At 38.8% G+C, this 27,614-nt stretch overlaps 1 protein-coding gene across 1 annotated transcript in view; it reads right to left on the bottom strand.

The window, feature by feature from the left end:
- SGIP1 (SH3GL interacting endocytic adaptor 1) overlaps positions 1-27,614 on the bottom strand; it is a 126,275-nt gene that overhangs the window by 63,101 nt on the left and 35,560 nt on the right. The window contains exons 2-8 of the mRNA XM_063427887.1: positions 21,529-21,592; positions 18,447-18,471; positions 16,088-16,144; positions 15,611-15,673; positions 14,555-14,731; positions 8,132-8,143; positions 4,696-4,707 (exon numbers count right to left, since the gene is read on the bottom strand). Of these exons, the coding sequence (XP_063283957.1) occupies positions 4,696-4,707; positions 8,132-8,143; positions 14,555-14,731; positions 15,611-15,673; positions 16,088-16,144; positions 18,447-18,471; positions 21,529-21,592 (410 nt within the window). The remainder of the gene's footprint in view (positions 1-4,695; positions 4,708-8,131; positions 8,144-14,554; positions 14,732-15,610; positions 15,674-16,087; positions 16,145-18,446; positions 18,472-21,528; positions 21,593-27,614) is intronic.

Raw genomic sequence — 27,614 nt, 5'->3', positions numbered from 1 at the left:
ATGCTCTTACACCCATAATGCTGGCAAAGCATCATGGGAGGTATAGTCCAAAACATCTGCAGAGCCGAAGGTTGCCTATGCCTGGGCTAGGGTATAAGATGCCTGTGATATAAAACACAATTAGCATCTTTGCTTCGGTTTTATTACAATTTGGTTTTCTTCCTTTGAAATCTTCTCTTATTATTTTTCATTGTGACATATTTTTATCGTTTTATTATGGGGGCTCATCACACGTTTTTTTCGCTGAAAGTATATTCTCTTTTTATTTATTCCTTTAAAATCGTCTTCTGATAGTACGAGTCTCTGAATACTTTTAGATGGGTCTAGTACTTTCATCTTTTTCCTGGACAGCATGATATTTCTATGCACCATCACCTTCAAATAACTTCATATCTTTCATTCATAAGTTATTTAAACAGTCCTTCCACATCGGAATTCTCCATCTTCCAAGTAGGAGAAAGAAACACTGATTGTTTAATGAGAACAGGACTATATTTGATGTAGCCAATAAAGCAGGAGACCCCTGAAAATGAAAGATACTGTGTATGTAGTATAGTATGTGTGTATATCTAGTACTATAAATATCTATACAAGAGACATGTCAGACTGGGACACTTGGTTCAGGAATCACGAATTCAAGACCTTACATTATCTGTATGGAAGAAAGCACGGCTTGTTCTAGATCAGGTACAATAATGTGGAAGCAATTCTTAAGAAATTATGTCAACTCAAAAAGATCAATAAGAGTGAAAAGAAGGCCACTCTGGTGAGATACCAGATTTAAAAACTTTTGGCAAAAAGTATAACAGTTCCTCCAATTGGTGCAAAAATGCAGACTTCAGCACTGCATGACGGAAAACCAGGCTAAACCTACTGCCATCTGACTTCAGCACAATGGAACATTTTACAAGGCATTTAATATCCCTCTATTACTATATGGAATATCAGCATGCATTGTAATAAATAAACGGGAGCAGTAGTGTGTTTATAGCACACAATGAAATCTTTCAGATGGCTTCCCATGCACAAAGTCTACACGTGTAACTCAGCTCTTTATACATTGAATTTAGGGACAGTGATATAATTGCTTGCCATCATTTACAAACCAAGGAACTTCTCTACATATAGGAATTCCTGGGCGAAGGTTTAACTGTGGTGCAATCAGCATAGACATTCCAATCAAGTAATTGCTCTCAAATTGTTCATTATCTTTTTGGCCCACGGTATTCAAATGCCTTGCATTACCAAAAGCACTATATGTGATCTGACTGCATCCCAGGTGAAAGGGGATCTTGCCAGTTAAATGCTAGTTACAATATTCTCTCATAAATTTATATATAGAATTTATTTTTTTTTTTTTAAATAAAACAAGGTGGATTTGTAAGTCACTAATAAAGAAACATGTCAGACTATGTAAAGGATCTATTTTTGACATTAATCAAAGCCAGCTGTCTAACCTGTGCCTCCAAGACCTGTATAAAAAAGTTCAAATGGGTTCTCTAATGGAGCAACAAATGAGCCCAATTCCAAATTTCATCAGCCTTTTTTTTTTTTTTTTAATTGATTTTCTTTATCTGTATAGTGTTCAATTATTTGCAGAGAAACATATTGCAAGTAGTAGTAATAATATTTTCAATATATTTTCATTGGTAAATGGAATCTGCAATTCAATTCTTAATTTCTCCATTTTGGCTTAGCAGTATCACAGTATCACTAGATTTTATTTTCATTTTTGAATTAAAATTAATCTGTATTGTGGTTGAAGTCTTGCTGGGGTATAGTGCAATTACAGAAACATTTCATTGGCTATGAAAGAAAAGACCATCACTTTTTTCTAAATACAGATAATAATAGACGCATTTATTGTTGTTGCCTGTGGGTACTAGCCGTGTTTTCCATTGGGTTATCATTTAGCAGCTGCACTATGCTGATTAATGAAGACCTGAATCAAACCACACAGCCCTATGCAATTTAGAACCTACAGGCTGTGGGAAAGTCTAAAAATATTTTGTATAATTAAAAGCGAGATATTCCATACTATATGTCAAGATGATGCTGAACACATCAGCATGGGGATTTAAAAGACTTGCCACAGTAGGGGGCGGGGCCGGACCGCCATGCTGAGCGGACGCACAGGGAAACAGCTCCTGCTAAACTACCTAACTTGAGCCCCTAAAACCCGGCGAAAATTGTACCAGACAACCTGCAGTTGTGCCCCAGTGCAAGAAGCAACCCTGGTCCCGAGGTGAGGCTTGCCGCGAGGTTTTAGTCCCTCGGTGGGGCGATTCCAGCCACGCAAGATGGAGATCGCTCGGGCAGTGAGCGGGGTAGACGGCCGCTGCCCAGCTATCCTGCCCAGCAGCAGTACGGCAGAACCCAGCAGCTAAGTGGGTCTGGCCCTGTTCCCCCCCTCCCCTCTTGGCCGGCGGGGGTGATCCCGGTCCCCACCCTGTGACCCAATGAAGTGCCATAATACCAATGAGGGTCCGAGCCCAAGATGGTGGAGACCGCATGCCAACTCCAACGAGAGAGCCGTCGGACACACCCCCCTCTCCTGCTCCCACACGGAAGGGTCGCAGAACACATCTGAGAGGGAACCGGCAAGTATGAGCCGAATCCAGGAGCCCGACACAATGGCGGGTACAGACCCTGAAGAGGGGAAGCGATATAAAGCACAGGACTAACCTGCCACATCGCCCAACTTCCCACAGAGGGCCTGAATCAGAAGGTCTGCCCACTCACAGCCGATATGCAGAAGCCCTCTCCAAGCCTAAGACAAGCACCCGGCTGAACAGAAAGGAACCCAAAAGGGGAATCCAGACCCCCTTTACACCACCACCATCTGGGACTATAAACATAGTGGCAGCCATTAAGCATTCGGACTCACTACAGGGACCTATGCTGCAAGCCGAAGGTTTGCCATAAATGCCAACAAAGACTCTGGCCGACTCAGGGTTAACATGGGGTGGTAACTTTAAGCACTGTATTCGCTAACCACATGTATAATGTCTGTCTCCCTAACCCATCATGCATGGGCCACGGGGCTCATATAGCTACTTATTCTTGTTCAGCATGTTTTAAGAGCACTAGAATGTTATTATACTAGACGCTAAACTTAACAAGTCTTATTAATGCAGCACACAATAGGACTTAAATTGTCTACACACTGTAGCACTAAGCAGATTAGCAGCATTAGGTTCTTGACCTTCTGTAACTTAGTTATATGTGCTCTAACTTATCGTTACTAAACAAGCTTTGAGATATCTTTGTTCAAACTATTTAAAACTATAAAAATTGTGCAAGCTTAACAAAAATGACACTCCTAGAGACCAAACTACCAATATAGCATATAGGACATTCTACCCAAGTAACATCTTCTTTATGTAGAATATAGGTTATGCCCTGCTATGCCAAGCAACTACTGCTAAATATTGAATAACCTGAGAGTACTAGCGGATGAATCTAGAGAATATATAAAACAAAAAATTTGTGCGATTAGGCACGCCACTGTCAAGTTCTTTTATATGTTATTATACGCTGATACACACTGTTGTGGCGTTTGAAGCAACTTTGTACCTACTCGCACTCACAGTAAACTATTACATATATTGATGGAGCCTGGAGCTCCTTTTTAATAAAAAAAACTTTTTATTAGATGTAAATTTTAATCACTTGCAATGCTGTAAAATCTGAAGTCACCTTTTCTTCTTACATGCAAGTATGTATCATTGTGTAATAATAGCGGTTACAGTGGCACTTGCATTATTTGCAACCCCTGCACAAGATAACACGGCCATTGTGTGCAGGAGGAGAGCAGACCGAGAGATACAACAGCCTTAAGCTGTCATTCTCCGTGCTGCCATCTTCTTGTCACCATCATTCTTCACCTTCAAATCAACTTCATCTGATAGGTGCGGTCATTACTATTATTCTATTGCTCATGCATAAAACATGGTCTATGGAAGATCTCGCAAAATCTTCCATATGCACAATAAGGTGCACCACAGACATCTATTGCTCATCACACAAGATGATGCTTATGATGGCCTTATCCCATCTGCTATTACAACCAATGGCTGATGGGAAATGATCGATGAAACTGTCTTTTGCAGAAGATTGGCTATTACATACGACAACATTTTAACTAAACTAACATTGCGTTTGGGTAAATACACAAAGTTTCATGTATTCTGAGAAATTAAAGCCTTTCAGATTTTCATGCATCCCCATAATAAAATACATTTACCGTAGATAGATTGGTAGACACATATATATGTACAGGAAAAGAAAGGTAAATATAGATATAGACAGGCAGACTTATTATTATTATTGGTATTTATAAAGCGCCAGCTCATGCCGCAGTTTATTACAATAAAAAAATACATATATAAAAGGCAGTCAGATCAAATGGCTAGCAGACAGATGCAAAATATTTATTTTTAAGCCAAGACAGAGCAAAGGAAAAAGTTAATTTCTTTTTTTTTTTGTTCTTTTTTGTAGCCAACCAATGATGTGTGATTTGCTAAACATTAATTCTACAAAGCATAATAAATAAGCTTTTTAACATTCCTATAATATTGTTCCCTTCTTATACAGAATATCATCAGGAGGTTAGTATGGTACTGCTTCAGATGCTTCGATAGGAACACTTTACGTACATTAAAAAGAAAAATAAATAAAAATAACTGTCCTTACCGGGCTACGCCTCTGTGGCCAGCAAAAGGGGAGAGAGAACACATACCTAATCAAAGAGTGACAGATCAGTGAACACCAATACAGATTTACTGAGATTTCAATATTGCAAAACTAGCAGCTCAGTTACAATGCAGTTAACGCATTTTACAATCCGACACCAATACATAGAAGATCCCACATTTATACTAAAACAAATGGCTCGGAATAAAGGAAATCATGGAGTATAAATCACATTGCTCTAATGGAGAGAACACCACAAATTTGTGTAAACATTGTATTCAGATAACAAAACGTGTGCAGAAAAACACCATGTAAATGTTTCAATGGAAAAGAAGACTAAATTATTTTCCTTCAAAGGGACACTGAAATCATCACTGACAATCCGAAAATTAGTAAAATATAGATTTAAAAATATTTCAAACACCTTATTGTGATGTGTGAAATAAGTCTGTTCTAACACATTACTTTACAATTTGGGTAGTTTCAGTCTCCCTCCAGTACTGGTGTAGGAGAAGGGCTGTGATTTGCCAGGTGAATGGCGAATATCAAAGAGCTCATCACGAATGCATACAGACTCCACCAAGCAGAAACCAGCACCACCATCTTTTCACTTTAGCCTTCAAGAACATGAGGTTAACATATTACAGTAAAAAAAAAAAAAGTTTTTGAACCGTTTTAAACAGATTTTCTTTCCAGCTTTAAATTTGAAGTTAGGATTTCGGTGTCCCTCTAAACCACAGATTTGTGTCTAACACAGAAATTATACATAAGTTTATTCACTAGAAAGAAAAAAAAAAGAAAAGGTTTTTAAGCATTGACAAAAGTGCAGGTTTAGAACAAAATCTTAACGAAATTAACCCTTATACAGAACACTCCAAGCACCATAACCTCTACAGTTTAGAGAAAGTAGTAGTAGTTAGGTACTTATGGCTTAGGTCACAGGCTTAGGCAACCTTCGGCACTGCATATGCTTTTGACTACACCTCCCATGATGCTTTGCCAGCATTATGGGTGGTTGAGCATTATGGGGGATGTAGTGCACAAAATCTGGGGTGCCGGAGGTTGCCTATCCCTGGTTTAAGACGTCATATTGAGAAAGACATTACAGTTCTTAAGTATTTATCCAAAGTATTTGTAACATAGCTGGATTCTACCATCCCAAATGGAAGTTAAATCTCTTGGTGCATCGGAAGAGGCACAAGGCTAGGGATCTGTTATCATTTCAGTGTGCTATAGGGGATAGCTGTGAGTTAGCACAGCTAAAACCTACACGTGTGTAAAAACACTTTGCTCTAATAATTAGTGAAATTTCACCAACGCATCCCATGCCCCCCAAACACAAAATCCCTTCCATAAAGAAATTAGAATCCTATACAAATATGTGACAAAATGGGATGCATTTTCAAACCCAATAAAAGAAAGTAAATCATTTGAATTGTGTGGCAAACTGCTTTAAACTCCTTTTCTTTCAAACAATACATTTCATTACAATTTATTGGATCCTGAGCTATTGTGCTCTCTTCACTTGCCACAAATATGTATCCCCTAACATAGAATGAAATTAGCTGGTATGTGTGTATATATATATATATATATATATATATATATATATATATATATATATATATATATATATATATATATATATATATATTCTGTTGTATTAACCAATTTCTCTTAATGGCTACTTTGAGAGGTGGTCTTGGTGCAAGTAGTCTGTTTGTGCATCTTAAAACACTGACTAAATTTACTTATAGTCTTACTTTGGAGTGCAGTTACCAGTCTAGCATAAGTGATCTAGTCATTCCAGAACATTGGTCTGGAGTCTGGACTTATGTTAATCAGCTTCCTCACTTGCAGGCAGCGCTGTGAGCACATGACCCGAGTTCACAGTATAATAGACTGCCCAATGCACTCTCTCTAATGTCACCCAGCGCATCTCGTTGCTTATGAACAGACACAGTTATGCTCAGTGTAGCATTCACCATTTCTGATAGGGAAGTACTTAATTCAATGATTCTCTATCAGAATGATCCGATTGGTGGGTCACAGCACTTGCTGCACATATAGTCACTAGAACAACTTCAGCTTAATATAGTTATGGTGAGTATAGTCAGTCCCTGCAGGGTTTTTAAATGTAAACACTGCCTTTTCATGAACACTTGAATGAAGCATTAAGCAGATACAAGTTGTGGCAAGAGCAAGACTGGATAATATGCCACACGGATTCATGCGAAATCCAAAATGTACAACAGCTCGCAAAAGTGCACTATGTGACAAGAAAGCATGTTTCTTAATTCTCAGCCAATGCTTTTGTTTAAAAAGTTGTTTAAAGCAGTGGTCCATTACTACAGGTGCCTCCAGAAAGATGTCTGTCTAAGCTCGTCTATTTACTAGTGAAATCGTTACTATGGGGAAAAAAACAAAAAAACCTCTTGATTGGGCTTCGAAAAACATTGCTTACCATACTCTGTACTACACCTACTGTTAATCACAAATTAATTTCCATTACATTTGTGGATTATTGGGTCTATAACATACAATTTATATATAATACCAGCAGTGTCAGCAGCAAAAGTTTAAAAAAATATATGCTTACATAAAGTTTGCTCCCTCCGCTAGAAATCAGACTGCTGCAAAGATGGCCTGTACACCTGTCTCCACCCACAATGCAATGCTATACGATGCATCTCTCTCTTTTCTTTTACATTTGTTAAATATAGGGGACACAAAAAGATGATATGCACTTACGAGGTGCGAAAAAATTAAATTTAATGTAGAAATCAACACCTCTTTATTTTACAACAAGGCTCCTCCTCCATCTGAGCTACTTGTCAGCGTTATGAACCTATTAGTTCTGTCCTTTGTACTGGAGACCTTGTACCTTGAGAAATGAGGGGACAAAGGTCGTAAAGCAATGTATCTGCTTCTATCCCTCATTTGCATTGTGTGCCCTGGCTGGGCCAGGTCTGAACTGGATTGTGATGCTATTTGACAAACCTTTTATATATTCTAAAGAAAACAGTTTGCCACATCATGAAAAAAAGGTTAAATCACATTATGAGAGATTTTCGATATTGTGGGGGAGGGGAATGGATGCATGAGCCTTCTCTGCAGTAGACTTAGAAGTGAAATAAAAAGTAATCTAAACATTTGCTAACCATTTATTTCCAGGACAAGTGCACTTTAATTGCATTTCCCCCAGAATGAAGATGACTGCTAATTCATTAACGAGAATACCACACTCGCTTTTATTTTCATCAACTTGTACCGTAACAGTCACGCAACAAACATGGTGATTCAAGGAAAGAAAGGAAGAGAATTTATAGTGTGGACCAGCACCTGGATCTTTATATGTGATTAAGTAATTTACAGAAAGAACAGAGTGCAAAAGAAATATAAAATGTTTTATTTCAGAGGTCACTGCAGATCTTACCGGACTTTTCCTCTATAATGAAGCATTTAAAAAAAAAAAAAAAAGACAATAAAATTAGATATAGGAGGCTTATGGTTATTATGGGTTTTCCTCCACACTCTCTGAATAGTCATTTTACTATGAATCATACATTTACATATGAAAACCCCGTTTTGAGCCAAGAAACCTTAGCGGCTGCTATATAAAAAAGGAGAGAAGTTCAATTTCAGATTGAAAGCAGAGTTAAAAATTCTATTCACAATCAAGGCAATACCAGTTAAATGGAGAAACGTATTACCCAGCATGCAAATGAATTGTATCTCCATGAATGGCAAATAGTGCAGACTGGAAGCATTGATTACATTATATCATCTGACGACAATTGTACTTAAGGAAACATTCTAACATGACCTTGGCTTAGTGATCTCAGAAAAGGACTGGGCCCCGTTTCCGAGGTACTCAAAGTATCCATTTGTAGTTCTCTGAAAGTAAATGGCTTGAAGTGTCTAATTATACATTGGCATCTAGATGCTGTAAGTCACATAGTCACATCTATGTAGACTGCTCAACACTCTGATTTCGGAATGGAGGGGAGAGAGGAAGATCCGTAAAATGTTACTGAGGTACGCCTTGTTCCAGTCCCTGTCCTGGCGCTGCTTAATGGATACTGCTATCTGAGGAACTCAAAAGTTCTGAGTTTTGTCTGTAATAAGATTTGCACCACTGCAAGATTATGTATAGCAAAGCGTTGGAAATAGACCTCCTGGGGGTCTGCCACCATTGGTTGTCTGTTACCCATTGCCAGCATTTAATGTGTACTGATATTGGGCATTTTCTCCACCAGAGGTGGAGTTATACCGCTGGCAGCACCATCAATAACTATCTACACATACAGACTTTAAGCACCATGGTCACTTAAAATCACTGAAATGGTCATGGTACTTAAAGTAACCATTTAAGAAGGAAAAGGATATAGTTGCTGTCAGTCTGCCAATCATTAGAGGTGTGGTCCTGGACAAATGTAAACATTCCAATTTCTCAAAAAATAAATAAAAAAAAGACTGTTGAGACGTATAGCACTAAAACCCCTATAAATCCCCTTCCTTTACCACTGCTAACCTTTGCAGCGCTGGATCCTTATCATGATCATTATCTTTAAAGTACTGGCAGTTGCGTAACATTACTGCCGCCTTCTTTGTCTTAATCCGGCTCATGCTCATCAGTTAGCCTTGGGCATCACGAAAAGTTTAATATAGTGCAAATACAAAAAAAATTATGTGTTTAATGCAAACTGAATTTTATCCATTTGTCTTCGGATGAAATTTAGTCATTATTTGAATGAAATTACGATCCGAGCTGCAGTTGCATCTTGCAGCAGTTTAGTAGCTAACCCCCTAAACTGGTGGAATTTCCATATTTAATGGTACCAAATTAGGGAGCCGTGTAGTAGACACTCCTTTTGGCAATCCCACAAGGATTAGGGAGTGCTCAGAAAAGGTAAACGTTGAGACTTTACAGGTATGTCTCATGATTTGTCAGATCACTCTGATTGGGTGGGATAAACCAACCAATGTGAGTGCTCTGACTCAAATTGCATGGTGTGGAAAAGCTTTATAAGGCTTTCCATGCTCTGCGAGCCGAGCTCAGTCTGCGCAGAGCCCAATCGGGGTGAAGATTAAAAATATTTTTGTTTGAATTTTTTTTTTTTTTTGCTATTGGGTCCTTTTTTTAATTGTAATAGTTCAACACAACCTTGTGGGTTTTTTTGGTTTTTTTTTTTTTTTATTGGGCTTTTTTGGGGCTGAATAAAAAAAAGATAGAAGAAGAAGGAAGACATCTAATGGTAAGTATTATTTTATTTTTTAGGCATTTAGTTTATTGGCCCCCCTCACAATTATTAGGCTGAGGGGGGATAGGTATGGTATTTTTATTTTATGGGGCTTAAAAACCCTCCTCACCTCACGGGGGAGATTGCGACTAGGGAGCTTGGGGCACATTTTTATTATTAGCCACCAACCGCCGTCTATGGATGGGAGACGGAGGGGACAATAGGTCCACCCCCATTAATATTTAGGGCCCTTACCTGCCATTACAGGGGCAACACAACAAGCCAGTAGCTCCCTCCTTTTAGCTAAAATGAATGAACAAAATAACTAATTGCACAGACAAAATTTAATCTAACAAGCAATTAGTCTTTAATTTCATTTGTTGTAATTTCTATTTGTTCATTCGTCTTTTGGATGATTGGCGAATAGGCAAAGTCTACTATCAGTAGAAATTCCACAAGAAGCTCTCGCGAGGCAACAGAGGAAGCACAGGACATAGAGATGAGCATTATGGGGGAATTTTATGTGACAAAAGAAGTCGAGCTTGATCAACCTCCACCCCTTTTGTCAAATTTGTCAACCAAGTCCCTACTTTATCTTGTCTCTTAAAGAGAAATACATGAGAAATTTAGTAACTAAGAACAGATTGGAAAAGAGGATGAGAAGAGTCGCGGTTGTATTTTTTTGTACCCTGGATATGACAAATACCTTCATTCAAAATAAACTTTACTTGAATAAAAATTTCTACAAATGTAAAAGTACCACTCAGAGGTGAAAATATTAATTTCCCTACTTTTAGAAGACAATTAATATAGTCACATCTAAGTAGAAGAAAAAAAGGATTTACTTTCTAATCGTGTGGTATCAAACACTCATTTTCGAGAGTGGAATGAATAAATACATAGTGCAAGAGTCCTTGGCTATTCAGAAAGAAAAAGGATCTTGCATACAAATGTCTGGAAATTATAGCTGATAATTATATAAAAGGATTTTTAGATATTTATGGGTTTGAAGATGCCCTCATTGGCAATCTAGTCTAACGCAAACTACATGGATCACAATAACTGGGACGGAGTGCATGAATTACACGAGATCATCCTTTTGTCAAACATCCAGAGCAGGTCTATAATCAAGATCAACTTGGGAAATCCTATTTAATTTCCTCCATTAGAATGAGAAGACCCATGATGTCCGATTGAAAGAGACCAGGAGCAATATGTTGAATCTTTCCGATTTAGCCATGTAAAGACAGGTAATTGTTTCTGGTATGCTTGCTGGCATATGAAAGGCCAATCTGCTTGTTGTACTTACGGAAGATTTTATACAGCCAGATCCTTACTCCGAATAGGCAAAATGTATAGTGAAAACTCCTTCATATCAGTACATTTGCCTGATAAACAATGTCTCCTTTCTGGAAAAGCAAAGGTAATTGATTTGCTACTCAAGAATGGCACAGGACTTTTTTTGCACTTGGTATTGAAACAGTTAATTGGATAATATTATCCAGTCTGAAAACAGAGGGCAAGGACGTTTTATCAGTGCGAAAAGTGTTAAACCAGTGGTTCCCAAACTGTGTGCCGCTGCGCCCTGGGGCGCCGCAACGTGCACACAGGGGTGCCGCGGAATGTTTCCCCTGTGAAACATTACTACTGAACAGGGGTGCCACGGTCCTTTAAGACCCCGACCGGGCCCCGGTAATGTCGGCCGGCTGGGAGGAAGTGACAACCTGTCACTTCCTCCCAGCATCCTACAGGGAGACAGCGTGGGAGGAGGCAGCCGCAGAGTGAGGGGAGAGGAGCATGAAGAGCTCCAGACCCCTCACTCCCACCAGTAGCAGGACTCCAAGCCACATAAGGTAAGCTGGAGGGAACAGGGGGTGGCTTAAGATATTAAAAATAATTCACTTGTGTGTAAGTATGAGTATAGGTGAGTGTGTGTGTGTGAGTATAAGTGTTTGTATGTATGACTGTATGTATGTATGAGTGTGTGAGTGAGTATATATATATATATATATATATATATATATATATATGTGTGTGTCAGTGTGTTTCTGTGTCTGCGCACACATCTGTGTATGTGCATCTGTGTGTTTTTTTATGTCAGTGTGTTTATCTGTGTCATGGTGTGGGCATGTATCAATGTTTGTGTGTGTGTCCAGGGTGCATGTGTGTATGTGTCGGTGTCAGTGTATTTGTATGTATGTATGTATGTATGTATGTATGTATGTGCATACATCCAATCAGTCAAACACCAGCACGACATACAAGCACACCCCTGCAATCTAACACAAATATTACAAACAAACACACCCCTTCACTCAAACTAAAATATATACAAACAAACCCCTTCACTCAAAAACAAATATTTCACACAAATGTACATCCGCATTTAAAAGTAAACATTATATTCAGACACACCCCTGCAATCAAACACAAACATTATATACAAATATTAAAACACAATAACTATATACAAGCACCCCTTCCAACACCAACACTGTACATTACACTATAGCGTCAGTAAATGGCGCAGCGCTGCACAGATATGCAACCTAGCAATTTTGACTTGGGGTGCCTAAGAACAAAAATAAAATATTTAAGGCACCTTGAACCTAAAATGTTTGGGAATCACTATGTTAAACACTGTTCTCAACACAGCCAGTTCCCGTGTCGAGTTGCTGCTACTGTAATTCATTATTTAACCCTCTGCTCCCAGTCATTGACCCTTTCAAAGATCTATAGACACTGTGTAACCATAGCTACAACATGCATAGACTCAGTTGCCATAGAAACATCTGGGACATAGCACCTATTGAATCCAAGAAGAGCAGAGGTGATTTATCACTATGTAACCCACTAATATTGCCACATCTCACCCAAACAAAGCATTGTACATGAAAGCTTGCTGCAGACCTGTTACAAAATATTTGCCGATTTCTAAAATTAAACTAAAAGGGAGACTATTTAGGAGGTGGGGACTCAGCAGTCAAATATTCAGCTCATTAAAACATCATAGTAGGATTGATAACAAATGACATTCTCTGCCCGTTTGACATAAAAAGAAGCTCTTGCATGATATTACTGGACGGAGTTTTAAGTGATTGAGGTCACATGTAGTTTCCTATCATTTAGAAAATATCCACTGGCCCAAGGCTTGAACATCTTCCGTTTGATATGTGACTATTACATTGATAATTTCACTTCTTAAGCCTTGTAACGAATGATATGTAAGAACAGCCAGCATACAGAAAGCAGTCAAAGAAAGCGTACACTAAAGAATTCGGCACAACAAGTATCCAGAACAGAAGGTAGACGCATGAATTTCTTGGTAAAGTGCCGAAAGAGTGTTGTGCAGATTTAAGTATTTAAAATGTCCTCCAAACCCAAAGCATAAATCCCTTAACCTGGTCTTAAGTCAATTGCACATCATCTGTGATCACTGTACATATCACATTTCCAGAGTAATTTAGTGCTAGATGTTTCAGTTTACGTCCAGAGTTTTTAAGTATCCAGCTGACAGCATCAAGTCAAGAGATAGACACGGAAGACACCCATTGCTCGTGGTGATCAAGTCAACATCTTAATGACTACATGCAATGGTCCAAACAATACACATACCCCCACCAATCTGTTTACATCTATATGGATGTATCATCCCTATTCTTCCATCTCTTGAGCCTCCTGTTTTAGACACACTCATGGCCACTACTTATAGGTCAACTAAAATGTTCTTGTCTTCCACCTGTAGTCTCATAATTCTTTCCTAGTTTTAAAACTCAACATCACCCAAGATACCTTTGGCATTTGGCCTGCCCATTCTAACTTGGGACACCCATCTTGCACATCATTATATGTGATCATGCCTGTGCTAGGCCATTTCTGAACACACTGGAGCACAATATTAACAGTGACATACACTCTCTTTAGGTGTGCCTCCCATTGATGTCAAAGACAAGCCACGCTTTGGCCATATGCCTCCTTTGCAATGTTGGTAAGTAATGTTTTACAGAGCCAAACCTTGCAATCAATCTTTCTACACAGAAAAAGAAGAATCAAATGAGTTTGTTGTGTAGAATAGCCATTTATAGTAAAAAAAAATGTATGAAAGGAAGGTAGCCATATAGATATTCAGATTTCAATTTTCACTTGTAAAGTTTAAACACTACAAAAAGCAAGGGATTTAAAACATAAGAGCATGTGTACGCTTTAAGATACAAAACTGATTTATAGGTCTTGCCAACACAATTACTGGAAAGGAAACTTTATCCACACATACATTAAATAGAACATTAATTCACATCAATGTTTGAAGAAAAGGGGGGGAAAAAAAAAAACCTCAAAAAAATTGAGAAAAAAAAAGTTAGACTAGACAGCTCATATCACACGCATGTACCTATAGAACACAGATCACAGCTAATCAAGTTTGAGACTCCATTCACAGCAACAATCACTCTTTTTGTAAAGAATTAACAGATTTAACACACACACACACACACACATATATATATATATATATATATATATATATATATATATATATAAATCCTTTTTTTTTTTTTAATTGCCATGTCATCACGCAGAAATGAAAAGCATATTATTTCCCCAGTCCAGACACTTACCACAGGGGAAGGGGAAAGTGCAATGTTCCCAATTGAAGCCTTCAATTCATCCACAGTGGCTACACTTTTCAAACTATCTTTAGCCTGAAGGGGCTTAATCTTAATATTGAATTTCTTGCGAGACTCTTGCTCTTCCTCGGACTCACTAGATGAATAGAAGTGCTTTCCTCCTTTGTTGTTGGGTAAATCACAGTTAAAGATCTTTGCTTTTTGATAGAGTATAACAATTTATAGCGGTCTTGCATGCAGAGAAGCAATGTTTGCCCTATTTACGACATGTACAAACCGTAAAAAACATTTTACAAACCAAAAATCACTGGTCTAGAGACCTGGAACTTTTTTTTTTTGTCATTCATGATGCACATACCTTCATATCTGAAGAAACAACCATCTGTGTGTTTAAATGTGTGTACACATGGTCAATTTGTGTATGCTTGAAAATGTCATTATGTTTCTCTGTCTTGTATTTCTCAGTAGTGAGAATGGCAAGGAACAATTCCTGCTATTCCAGCGGCTACAGAACAAATGTAAAAATCTAAACGAAAAACACACTACAAACAATTTTTTTTTAAAAATTATGTAATATAAATTTATGCAATGCTGAAATGTGCACGTGTGTGTGTGTATATATATATATATATATATATATATACACACACACACACACACACACACACACATACAGAGAGAGAGATAAATGCGTGCAGTACATTTTGTTTGCTTACTTTACAGGTAGAACAGAGGCCTCAAGGGTTTTTTTTTTTTCTTTAACCCCTTAACCACCAAACTTCTGGAATAAAAGGGAATCATGACATGTCACACATGTCATGTGTCCTTAAGGGGTTAAGGACACATGACATGTGTGTCATGATTCCCTTTTATTCCAGACGTTTGGTCCTTAAGGGGTTAAAGCCATTTCTTATAACAAGTACATTTTCTAGAGTGCTAGTTTAATTTATCCTGATAACCACATTTTAAAGGGTATTTGAAGAAATCTAGCGTTACTGGATCTCTATATAGACATTAGGCATCTCTTTGCAGAACGTGTTGCAAAAGGATATAGCCAGGTTCCATATCGGGCCGGATGCTGTAGCCCTCATCATCCACCTCGGGAGAGTTCTGCAAAATAAATACATTTTAAAAGTGTTAATAAATAAATAAATAAATAAAAAATAAATAAAAAGCCGTTTGCATTGATCAATCCAAGGATCTGTGAGATGAAAACACTACACTTTTTTCTTAGTAGTCTGCCAATGTGGTCTTCAACCCTTAAGACGCACCCTTTTATTGGATTAAAAGTGGATTTTACGTTGCAAAGGCTTGGGTCACTGAAGTCTTACACAATTAACCTATTAAATTAACCAATTTAAAGCCTTCTGACAGCCAGTCAAATTGTAACATATACTTATTGGTACCAGCCCTATTTCCCACAGATTCTCAACAGAGTATTAAAGTCTGGTTATTGCTCACAGTGATTTTATATGAAATATGTCAGGATGGATCTTAAGGTCATAATTTGCACCTCCTACTTACATATCGTTCCCAGTCAATCTCTGCGTAAAACCCATTAGGAGCCCCGTTGGCCTTCTTCTATAATAGATAAATAAATGTAAAAAAATAAAATGAATGGCTATATAATTAACATGCCCTTTCATGACACAATGGCACTCTGTAGACAATACAATTTTATTTTTTATAACTCATTCCACAAATATAGCATAAATAAGGTTCCCAGGATAAGATACAATACGAGTATATTATGGTACAAAAGAGAGAACATTGGTAAATAAGATATTACAGCATAGACAACATCATTTAATTTATATACTCTCCGAGGCTAAATTCTACAATACGGAAACACTTTTCTGAACTGAAAAAAATGTTTATTGCGCTTTCCATGAGTAGTCATGACTGTCTGTTTTTTGTTTTTATCTAGGGATATATCTACACTGGACTATATTTACTTTGTCAATTGGAGCCCTTTGTTCTATGCCATTAGCATCAAATATTAACGGATGGAGTTTATATAGGCAAAGGCTTATCTTTTGCTTGGTATCAGAATTTGCATTTCTTTATTTTAGTGTGTGCTTTTTTAAAAATTTATACTATATATGCAAATGTAATAATCTTATCAATTAAACATTGAAATATTAATGTTGCAGGGTTAGTGGTGGGGTGTCCTTTAGTATGGTGGTGCCTGCAGAGGGGAGGGGTTAGGAGAATGTCTTTGTCTTAAGTTCTCTTTCTTTGGTGTCACCATCTTTCTGGTGCCATTCTTCATCATCATGGCTGATGGGGAACGGCAGGATGTGACGACAGAAGCCATGGTGAAGAAATAGTCCCCGCTTTGTCTCATCTATGTCTTTTGATTGATTGCTTTAGAATGTCAAAGAATTTAACACAGTCAGGAGGAGCTTTTATTAAAAGAATCAAAGCCACAGGCAAAGCCGCTGTAATTAAATACAATTATTGAAGATTTAAGCTTAAATATCTATGGAGTTGTCATAGAGATAAATATTCCTAATCTAAGAAAGCGATTTGCCGTGAACATTGTGGGTTATGTACAAGACCAAAGATGTCTCCCAAAAGACCCAGATGCAGACATCGTGTAAGTTTAATGATTAATCTACACCAGCATTTTCCAAGTAGCGTTCCACCGAGAACAAAACTGGGGTTCTGCTGTGATATCGCCACATCCAACATGGCCACCACTTCCCGCTGTTCCCGTGAGTCGGAAACAGCAGAGATCGTTAGACTGCGATCTTATTCCTGCCCGCCTTCACCAAATTCAGACTCACTTGGATGTGAGCACTAATGCAGGACGGTTGCATGTAGGAAACCGCTCATTCTTTCAGGTAGTATTGTGCCCAATCAGGCTTCACATTGTGTCTCTCTTTAGGTTAGCGCCCAATGTGGCATCTGAGGATAGGGTTGGGTCTTATTTTTAGAGTCAGACTGTGCTGGTTAAAAGTGTTCTGCTGGAAATATTTGTATATCACATTATTGCCCTAACTCATTTTATTAAAAAAAATAATATTCTGCTACTACAATCTGTTTACTATCTGTAGAAATCAGTTTATATATCCACTCAAACAAAAAGGAAAACATTACATTTGTGGAGTTCTACGATGTTGGTATACTATGTCTAAGGGTTCCAGGTAAATTAATAAAAAGGGAATCACTGATCTAGATCGGGATTCCTTTAGCAGAGTTTATAAATGTAATGTCTAAAGTAAATGAAAACAATTTATGAACAGCACATCTGTGGATGACAGGCCTATTTAAAAATATTACAACAGAATAACAGTGAGATGGTGAGAAGAACACCGCACATTACAAGTGCATCTGGTGCACTCAAATGGTTTATATCTTCATCATAAAGATAAGTAAAGAGATAGACAGACACATACACAGATGTGTGCACACAGTTAAAGATGAAGACATTGCGTGGCCGCAGGCCGGTTCCTGGAAAACCAAGCTATGGTCTGTGGGCTAAGGGCCTTGTTTTGTATTGCCACTTCACCGCTGTAAAACGCTCTACGATTACTCACGGACCACAAGGCAGTGTCTGCAGTTGCCAATGTCTGTATGCAGAGCAAACCAATGTCTGTGGTCACATTATTGGAAATGAGCAAAACTTCTCTAGAATTGTTACCTTAAAAATTATAGATCACACGCATGGCAGCTTAACAAAAAAAGAAAAAAAACACAAAAAAACAACAAGCAAACAAACAAACAAAAAAAATATATATATAACCCAGCAATTTGAAAGTTTGTGAAATATTTTGGTTATATGAAAAATGTTAGTTATGCCAATCTGATTATAAATGTAACTATTAATTAATTCACATGTCACGATATACTAAATAAATATTGCTACCGATTTACTCACGCTGCCTTCTCTGTCTGGAGATCCCCTGTAGAAAGAAGAAAAATAAAAATAAAAACATTTTTATAATTTCTCAACTCATGCATTCTGTATGTGTTACATTGGTCTGTCTTTCATATACTCTGTGTTGTCTACAGTAACCTTTTTAACATTAAAGGGACACTCCAGGCACCCAGACCACTTCTGCCCATTGGAGTGGTCTGGGTGCCAACTCCCACTACTCTTAACCCTGCAAGTGGAATTATTGCATTTTTTTACAGCCACTAGAGCCAGGGTTACAGCCACTAGAGGGATCTTCCTGATTTATAGCAAAGATTTTCTTTGCTAGAGCGTCGCTGGACGTCCTCACGCTGTGTGAGGACCTCCAGCGTCGCTCAATTCCCCATAGGAAAGCATTGAAAATCTTTTTCAATGCTTTCCTATGGGGAGCGCTAATGCTGTGCGCATTAGGTCTCCCCGGCCAGTGGGCGGGATCAGTCTCGCCCACCGGCCGACGGAGTCAGTAGGAGGAGCGGCACGAAGGAGGAGACAGCGACGAGGGACATCGTCGCTGCCTCAGGTAAGTAACTGAAGGGGTTTTCACCCCTTCAGCAACCGGGGATTAGGGGGGTGGGAGGGAGAGGGAACCTACAGTGGCAGGAACACGGATTGTTTTCCTGGCACTGGAGTTTCCCTTTAATCCTGGTCTAGCTTTCGGTCCCTCTGCTTCTAATCTGCAGAGTTTCCCAGTACATGTTATTCTAAAGCCAGTAAGGGCTTCGAAGAGCGATCATTAAAATAGAAACTCCGGACGTGTGCGCGTTTAATTGAAATACTGTATTTTTTTGAATGTTCAAGTCTTTATGGTTTTTGCACCATAAAATGTTTTGATATATGCTGCAACAGATCCCCCCTCATGCCAGAAAGACTTCCTTCTCAAACACAGTCTCAGCCCATAGTAGTACTGAGTGAGCTTCTTAAAATTCCCAACCTGGCTGCAGACAGATGGCGATATCCCACTATACATCTCCCTAGGTGTCCTCTCCTCCTTCTAAATACAGGTTGTCTTGTAGTTCAGATTATTCAGTACGGTCACTGGCTGTGCAGAAATATGACAAGGAAATATTTTTCTGGAGTGAGGGGGCATAGCTATGGAGGCAGACCTAAAGGAACACTATAGTGACAGGAATACAAGCTTGTATTCCTGTCACTATAGCTGTAATATAACTATGCAGCCCCTCAGCCCCCTGTCTCTAATGTAAAAGGTGAGTTTACTCACCTTTATTCCAGCGCTTTGCTGGGCCGCCGGTGCTGGCTGCACCCCACCTCCTTGGCTGAAATCATCCGAATTGATGATCTCAGCAAATCCAATGCTTTCCCATGGATGGGTCGCAGCCAAGCACTGCCCTGGCCAATCAGAATCTCCTCATAGAGATGTATTGAATCAATGAATCCCCATGGGAACGTTCGCAGTCTCCATGCAGAGCATAGAGACGCTGAACATCAGTGCTGCACATTTTACAACACTGACCCAGGAAGCACCTCTAGTGGCCGTCTTAGTGACTGCCAATGAAGATGTCCTGAGGAAGCAATATAAACACTACCTTGTCTCTGAAAAGCAGTGTTTACTGCAAAAAGCCTACAAGGACAGGTTATCCTCACCAGAACAACTACATTACAGAGATTCTATATTGCCAGGATTACAAAGCTGTATTCCTGGAACTATAGCTCCCTCTGCCTCCACCCTCCCTCGAGCACCAACCTTGTTAAAAACCCTTTACTTTCTTACATCATCCCAGTACCAATAATTCTTGGCCCTGGGTCGTGACTGTCTCCTCCGCCACTCAACTAGGAGCTCTAATGTACGTGCGCGGCGAGTGCCACACACACACACACACACACGGTATCCCCATAGGAAAGCCCTGAATCAATGTTTTTCTATGGGGAAATAGACTATAGACACTTTAATGAGCTAGGCGTCTATAGTGTCCCTTTAAGCTGTAGTTGTTCTGGTGACTATAGTGTCCTTTTAAGAATTCTGCAAAACATGTCATTTTCTGGTGCAAAAACTAAAATAACTTTAGCATACAAAAAATTATAGCATATTCATGGGATCAAGACATATCAAATACATTATGTATTGATGCCTGGAGTGTCCCTTTAATAGAAAACAGTTCAGTTAAGTAAAGTTACAATTATCACATGCTATACCGTTAAATCTCTATATGGGATACATTTACTTGCAATAGGAATGTATTTGGCTGACTGCTTCCTGTTCTGTACTAGCAGTACATCTTATGCCTGTGAATTTATTGATAAAGCAACCATTAAAATTAGATTTATTTTCTCCATATTTTAGAAGCATTACCTAATTACACTGCATTAAACACAAAATGTGTCAATTCAAGTCTGAAATGCCTATACAAATGAAGGGGAAAAAACTAACAACTAAATATTAATAAATAAATAGATATTAAAACACTAGCAGCCATCTTGAGCGGATGCTTATACCCAGAGAGAGCAAAATACTGCCCCGGGCTGTTGTGGGACTGTTAAAGAAAAGAATATCAATGCATTTTACTAGAAAGGGTATTTTTAGCTTGTCAGCTTCTATGTATGTCCTGGGGGTCTTGACATATGAACCAATACTGCTGGATGTGAAAACACTGACAGCGAGCTTACAATCTAATTGGGAATACGGGGAGTACACTGAAGGAGGAGAAACACATTATGGAAAATGTGTGTTGGGGTGAGTGGGAACATTTCTTCGATAAAACAGCTTAGACTGGGGATCTCAAACTCTGCCCTTCAAGGATGTTGAAGGGCTACAACTCCCAGAATTCTTGGAATATAACAGATGGGAGTTATAGTTCAGCAACATAGGGAGGGGGCAAGAGTTTAAGATGCCTAGCTGTGACCATGGCTTGGCAGAGTGGACCTTCCAGCTCTTGTATTGCAACTCACAAAGTGCTTAGCAAGATGATAGACTACCCCTGCACCGTGGCAGATGATTTAAAGAGGAGGGTGGCACCCTGTTCAGTAATGGCCCTGGGTTGAGCGGAGGAGGCAAAGTCTATGAAGACAGATCACTGATCAATATACTCACGTGGAATCTGTATCCTTTTCTTTCTTCCGTATACCAAAAGCTTTCCTTGTCCGTTTTTTCAGTCCTGTGGGTAAACAAGATATAATTAAGTACGAAGGCTCTCCTCTGGATTCTAAGAAGACTGACAACACTTGGATCGAAATATTCTAGCCTTTGTTATGGCATTTCTGGGAGCACAGCGTTGATATTTAATTAACCTCTTTAAAATAGTGCTCTGGACAGCAATGAAGCCAGTTACATATAGAACATGGGCCAGGAAACCTGCATTGAATCCAGCCACATGTTAAAAGTGACAGTAAAGCCAGCTACATATTCATATATTGTTATATTCTGCATGATCACACACTATTTTTTAAATTAGCTTATTTTTTTACAGAAGAAAGTTTTTACAGTATGCAGGAGTGCTCTGCTGCAGAGCTTTGAAAGCACACACTGCTGTGCACGACAGCCTGTAACATAAGCCCTCATGCTTGGAAGGAGAAAGTCTACACGGCAAACACAATCCTATCATTAATATTTCAGGTGAATTCATTTGCCAGAGAGTTGGCTTGATATTACACAGTGGGGTTAAATGGTGAAAGTGGTGGAATGCACACCGCTCATACTGTGCGCAGGTCCGCAGGGGGTGGGGGTCAGACCTTCCAACCATTTAAATGCCATTTTCTGCAGCTCTGGTCCCATCATCGAGAATCTGAATGATCCTGACTAATACGTGGCCTTTTCTTGTGTACTGTGAATGTTATCGTGTACAGAATGCCCATATATTTTTTGGCAACCTGAAAGAGAGGGGAGAGACATTGTCCCCAACCAAAACCTACACCCATAGACATCTCGTGGAGGACATTGCAAAAAATAATGTAGAGAGGTTTTAAACCTCTCTCATAGTAACATGGGGTTTCATTTACCTCCTTGGCCACATGATTAAAGGGTTACTCCAACAACGATGACCTGCTTTTAGAAGTGGTCATGGTAGTAGGAACCTGTATGTATAGTGTCTCTGCACATACTGAAATTTGCACTTTTGTGCCGGGGGCTACTTGCACTCTGTTCCTAACTGCACTCTTTTCCAGTGTAATTGGTGTAAATGTACCAGTGTTAATGGTAATTCTGTGCAAAAAATTACATCTGTCCAAATATCAATTTTGTGGATGTAATTAACTTTTGCCTTGCAGGCAGAGCCTTCACTGAAGTCCTCCCGGCCTCCCTATAAGTGGTTAGTTAAATTTTTACCTGCCTTCTTTACTCCCTCCCTCTCTCTCTCCCCCCCCCCCCTTACTGGCTCACAGCACACATGCAAATAGAACCGATTAAACAATCCAAATAAAGATTTCTGTATGAGAAGCCTTTGATGGTCCATGCAGAAGGTGCTGGTAGCGTTACCCGCTGCTGGGTATCAGGTAAGGTTTAGCTTATTTTTATTGAGTTAAGGGGGAGGGGGACATAAAGAATAATACTTAGCAGGGCATTATTTGTTAAAAAACAAGAAGCATAAAAAAAGGGTTGGAGTAACTAACTATTGCCAGTGGGTAAACAGACTTTTTTTATTTTCTAAGCCTGGATTTAGAGCAAAATGTAGGACTGTCCTGGCAAATTCAGGACTGGTGGCATGTATGTTGACGGGTTCCCTAACGTTATTGCTAATACGTATAAAATAAATAAATAAATAAAAGTATATATATAAAAAAAAATAATCTTCCTACACATTTTATAATGACTGCACTCAACTTATTACAGCCCTGAAGTCAATGTACTTGGGGCAGATTTTGTAGTGGTTTGAGGCACATGCCACTGCATATTGCTTTGAAACCAATAATAAAGATGAAATTATATTTCGGGCTCTATGTAAAATGAAGTAAAGGTATATAAATAATAGAAGCATTCAATTAAATAAAATTGCAAGCGTTGAGATGTTTTTCTTTCTCTGATACTGGAATAATAAAAGAAGTCTAGTAGCATATGAAAATACAAAATCCTTATCAAAAAAGGATTTATTCATTCCCAGGAGAAAAAGATCCGACATTCTATTAAAATACAATCAGTAAATCTTACCACTCAATATTATTACAAAGTTAGAATTCAAAAGCACTCATCACATCTGATTGAAGAAGGTAATATTTTGCCAATTACGATTTATGAGCAGAGCATGGCATGGCATTTAACCCCTTAAAACACGACATGTGTGACATGTCATGATTCCCTTTTATTCCAGAAGTTTGGTCCTTAAGGGGTTAAAGTACACCTGTCACCAATATATGACATAATGGCACTTTACGAGCACCTATTTTTTTTACAAGTCGACCACAAGATTTGCTTGTCCTTTTTTAACATTCCAACCTCACCCCATTTTTAGGGAATTCAATGACACTCTCTTGAAGATTCTACACTAAATCAGAAATCTCCCTCTCCGGGCCGCTCGCAGTGTACTGCTGGCAGCCGGCAGGGGAAGGAGGAAGAGAGGACCTGGGGAGCTCTAACCTGCAGCTCGGAGCATTGTCGCGGTTAGCAACGCTCCGAATCTTGCGAGAGTGAACTCTAGCAGCTCCTGAGGCTACTAGAGGTCATGCTCACCACTGGGACCACCAGCAACTGCAGGAGATGTCTCCACTCCTAGGCAAAGGTAAGCAGGTGGGGGGGGGGGGGGGGAGATATCAATTTTTTTTTAAATTAAAGAAATATATATATATATATATATATATATATATATACATACATACATACATATATACACTAATCTACCCCCCAACCCCACAGAGCCACAATCATTCTCCGCTATACACACACACACACACAATGCCCCCCCCCCCCCCCCCAAAATGCAAAATATTTCTCCTCTTTTCGCCAGTCCCCAGGTGCTTAGAGGTTGGAGAACACTGCTCTAGCTCAGTGTTCCCCAACCTAGCCCTCGTGGACCATTAACAGTCCAGGATTTAAGTATTTCCGTTTTATTCCACTGGAGATACTGACAAAACCTGAACTGTTGGTGGTCCATGAGGACTGAGTTAGCTGTCCCTGGCCTGTACTAGATTGTAAAAATAACAAGAAAAATAGGCAAACACAAATTAAAGGTGATTTTCCAAGTTTTATTCCATTAGGTAATTTTTAGTAAATAACATTTCCCCAAGCACCATAACCACTACAGTCTGCTGTATTAGTGATAGAATGAGCACTCCATGAGGTCCCTTCACTTTTTGGCAAAACTTTTTCATCCATTGAACACAGACCAGAAGATTCCTCACCCCCCAGTCTGTTCTATACACAGTCAGCCTCTAAGTTATTAAAACAATTTGAGCCAGATAAAATTGGGCTTTAAAAGCATTTTGTACTTTTCAAATTAATTTTATTAGATTAGAGGTTTTGAGGTTAGAGTTTGAGTTCTCACAGACTGGAGTTCTACCATCTCATAAATCGTATCAATTAGAATATAATATTCAGTAATTGCCTTTAGTAATTGTTAATTTCCTTGTAAAAATATATATTTTCTAAAGTTTGTGTTATGGATGACGTGTCATAGAATTACTGCAATTCATTTTCTACCATCTCCAAAATATGCACCTTTATGCATTTCAGCGCACGGTTTGAAGAACGGTCTACACATTACACACAAAAAAGTGTCACCATGGAGATTTATAACAGAAAGCACAATTATAATGGTAATTCTATCATTAATTGGTATCAACCAAGACCCAGCCTGGGACTAAAGAAGGTGGTTCTGAGATAAAGGAGAAGAAAAATAAATAAATGAAACAAAAAGCTGGCATTTTACTAAAACAGCGTAGGTCTGGTGTTGTTCAAATCAGGGATTCAGTACCACTTTCACATCTAAAGCAAAGACCTCCAATAATAACCTTCCACATTTAGCTAAATAATGCTCCATTGTTCTAGATCGCTGTACACCTTTGAAGGGAAGCTATACATGAAAATGTATTTTTATTAATTTTGTTTTTCTTGCATACCTCACCTTTACGATTTAAAAACTAGTTACATAGCCATTTACTTGGATTTTTCCCAGTGCCAAGACAAAACGGCAATGTTTTACAGAAAAGAAAAAAAAACACAACAGTTCCACAGCACCCTGACCATTTCTTTGAGATAATGTGGTATGGATAACTATTGTTATCATCATCATTTATATAGCGCCAACATATTCCGCAGCGCTTTACAATTATAAAATGGGGATATTTGACAAGTAATTTACATGTGGAATGTAACAGACAGGAGTTGAAGAAGGTCTTGCTAAAAGGGGTTAGGATTGACAGATAAGATGTCGGTGTTGAAATAAGCTGGTAAAAGTCTTGTGTGGAAGAAACCAAACAGTGGCAGGAGAGAGGGAGTTGGGTAAGGGAGTTGAGGGAACTGATGAGGGCATTGAAATGAGAGACGCATCACCCAGGAAGATGCTAAACTTTCCTAAAGATGTGTTTTCAGAGACTGGAAGTAAGGGGAGAATCTAATGGCACAGGGTAGCAAATTCCAAAGGAATGGGCAGCCCTTGAAAAATCTTGCAGATGAGAGTTGGCAATGTGGGAACGAGCCGATGTCAGGAGAACGTAAACCGAGGAGCAGTTTGAACTGGATTCCGAAGGGTTCAGGAAGCCAAAGTAATGGTTGGCAAATGTGGTAAGTGGAGGAGTAGCGGTCAGTAAGGTAGAGGAGCACAGCTGCAGCATTCATTACAGAGTGAAGTGGGGCAAGGCGGGTACTTGGAAGGCCGACTAGTAGTGAGTCAAGTCGGGAAATGAAAAGTGCATGAACAAGTGCCTTAGTTCTATCTTGAGTTAGAAAAGGGCAGATGTGGGTAATATATATATATATATATATATATATATTTGTGTACGGGATTATGGAAAGGGGCGTACATTCCCAATAGGTTTAGTTTTAACAAATAATAGTCGGTTGAGGTGTGCCGAAACCGACGAGAGGCTAGGCCTGCAAAAAAGGCCCGCCTGGTTATGGTGAACTGATAAGAGGGTGTGGTGGGAGGGGAACTTCCGGATCGACGAAGACAGGTGAGTGGGGACTAGTTGGTTTATATAGGGCTATAAATCCCTCCCACAATTTCAGGCATAAGCCATATATATATATATATATATATATATATATATATATATATATATATATGTGTGTGTTTTAAATCTTTATTTATATCTTATTAAAGCTTGAAACATATCATGACTCTTACAAAAGCAAGTAATAAAAATCACAGCAATCATCATATAATACTTTGCTATAGGGATTATAGACAGAACAAGGATTTTTTTAAAAAATAAATAAATAAGGGCTCTGAAAACGGAGTGGCCTCGTCATTATAATGTATGGGCAACAAAAACAACAATATACAATGTATGCAGCATGTGATGGCTTAACAGGAGTGAGCTGTGTGGAATGCTGGCAATATTTTTAAGGTGAAAGTTACAGGATTTGGAGACAGACTGATTGCGAAGACAAACATAAGACCTGAGTCAAAAGTAACACTAAGTTTGAGGTGTTCGGGTAGTTGGTGACCCATTTACTAGCCAGTAGATTGATGGAGGAGGACTATTTAGGGTGTGAAAAGATGAGGAGTTCAGTTTTAGAAAGATTACATTTTAGAAAACTGGAAGACATCCAGTTAGAGATGGAAGAGAGACGGTTTGTTACAAACTCCAGAAGTGTATCGTCAGCATATTGATGGCACTAAAATCCAAAGGAGTTAATAAGGTTACCGAGAAAGGCAGATGGAGAATTAAAAAAAAAAAAAAGAGGACCAAGCCTTGGGAAACACGAACTGAAACAGAAAGATAGGATGAAAACCAGGAAAGCACAGTGTCACGGAGTCCAAGGTTGTGGCAGGTTTGAAGAAGAAGAGCGTGGTCGACAGTATCAAAGTTAGCAGAGGTCGAGGGGGACTAAAAGAGTAATAACCTTTAGATTTAGCAGTGATTATATGGTTAGCAAAAGCCAGATTGAAGAGGGTCAAGGAAAGCGTTATTATTGAGAAATTGTGTTCCCCTTTAAATTTTACAGGTACTCAGTTGGAAGAGATTTGCAGCATTATGCTGTGTAACAGTATGTCTGGGAGGTGGCACAGATCTGTCTTCCCAGGTGTA

The sequence above is a fragment of the Pelobates fuscus genome, chromosome 7, assembly GCF_036172605.1.
Source record: "Pelobates fuscus isolate aPelFus1 chromosome 7, aPelFus1.pri, whole genome shotgun sequence".
Classification (NCBI taxonomy): domain Eukaryota; kingdom Metazoa; phylum Chordata; class Amphibia; order Anura; family Pelobatidae; genus Pelobates; species Pelobates fuscus.
Note: the sequence above shows the minus strand (reverse complement) of the source record. Positions and strands in the feature narration are given on the sequence as shown.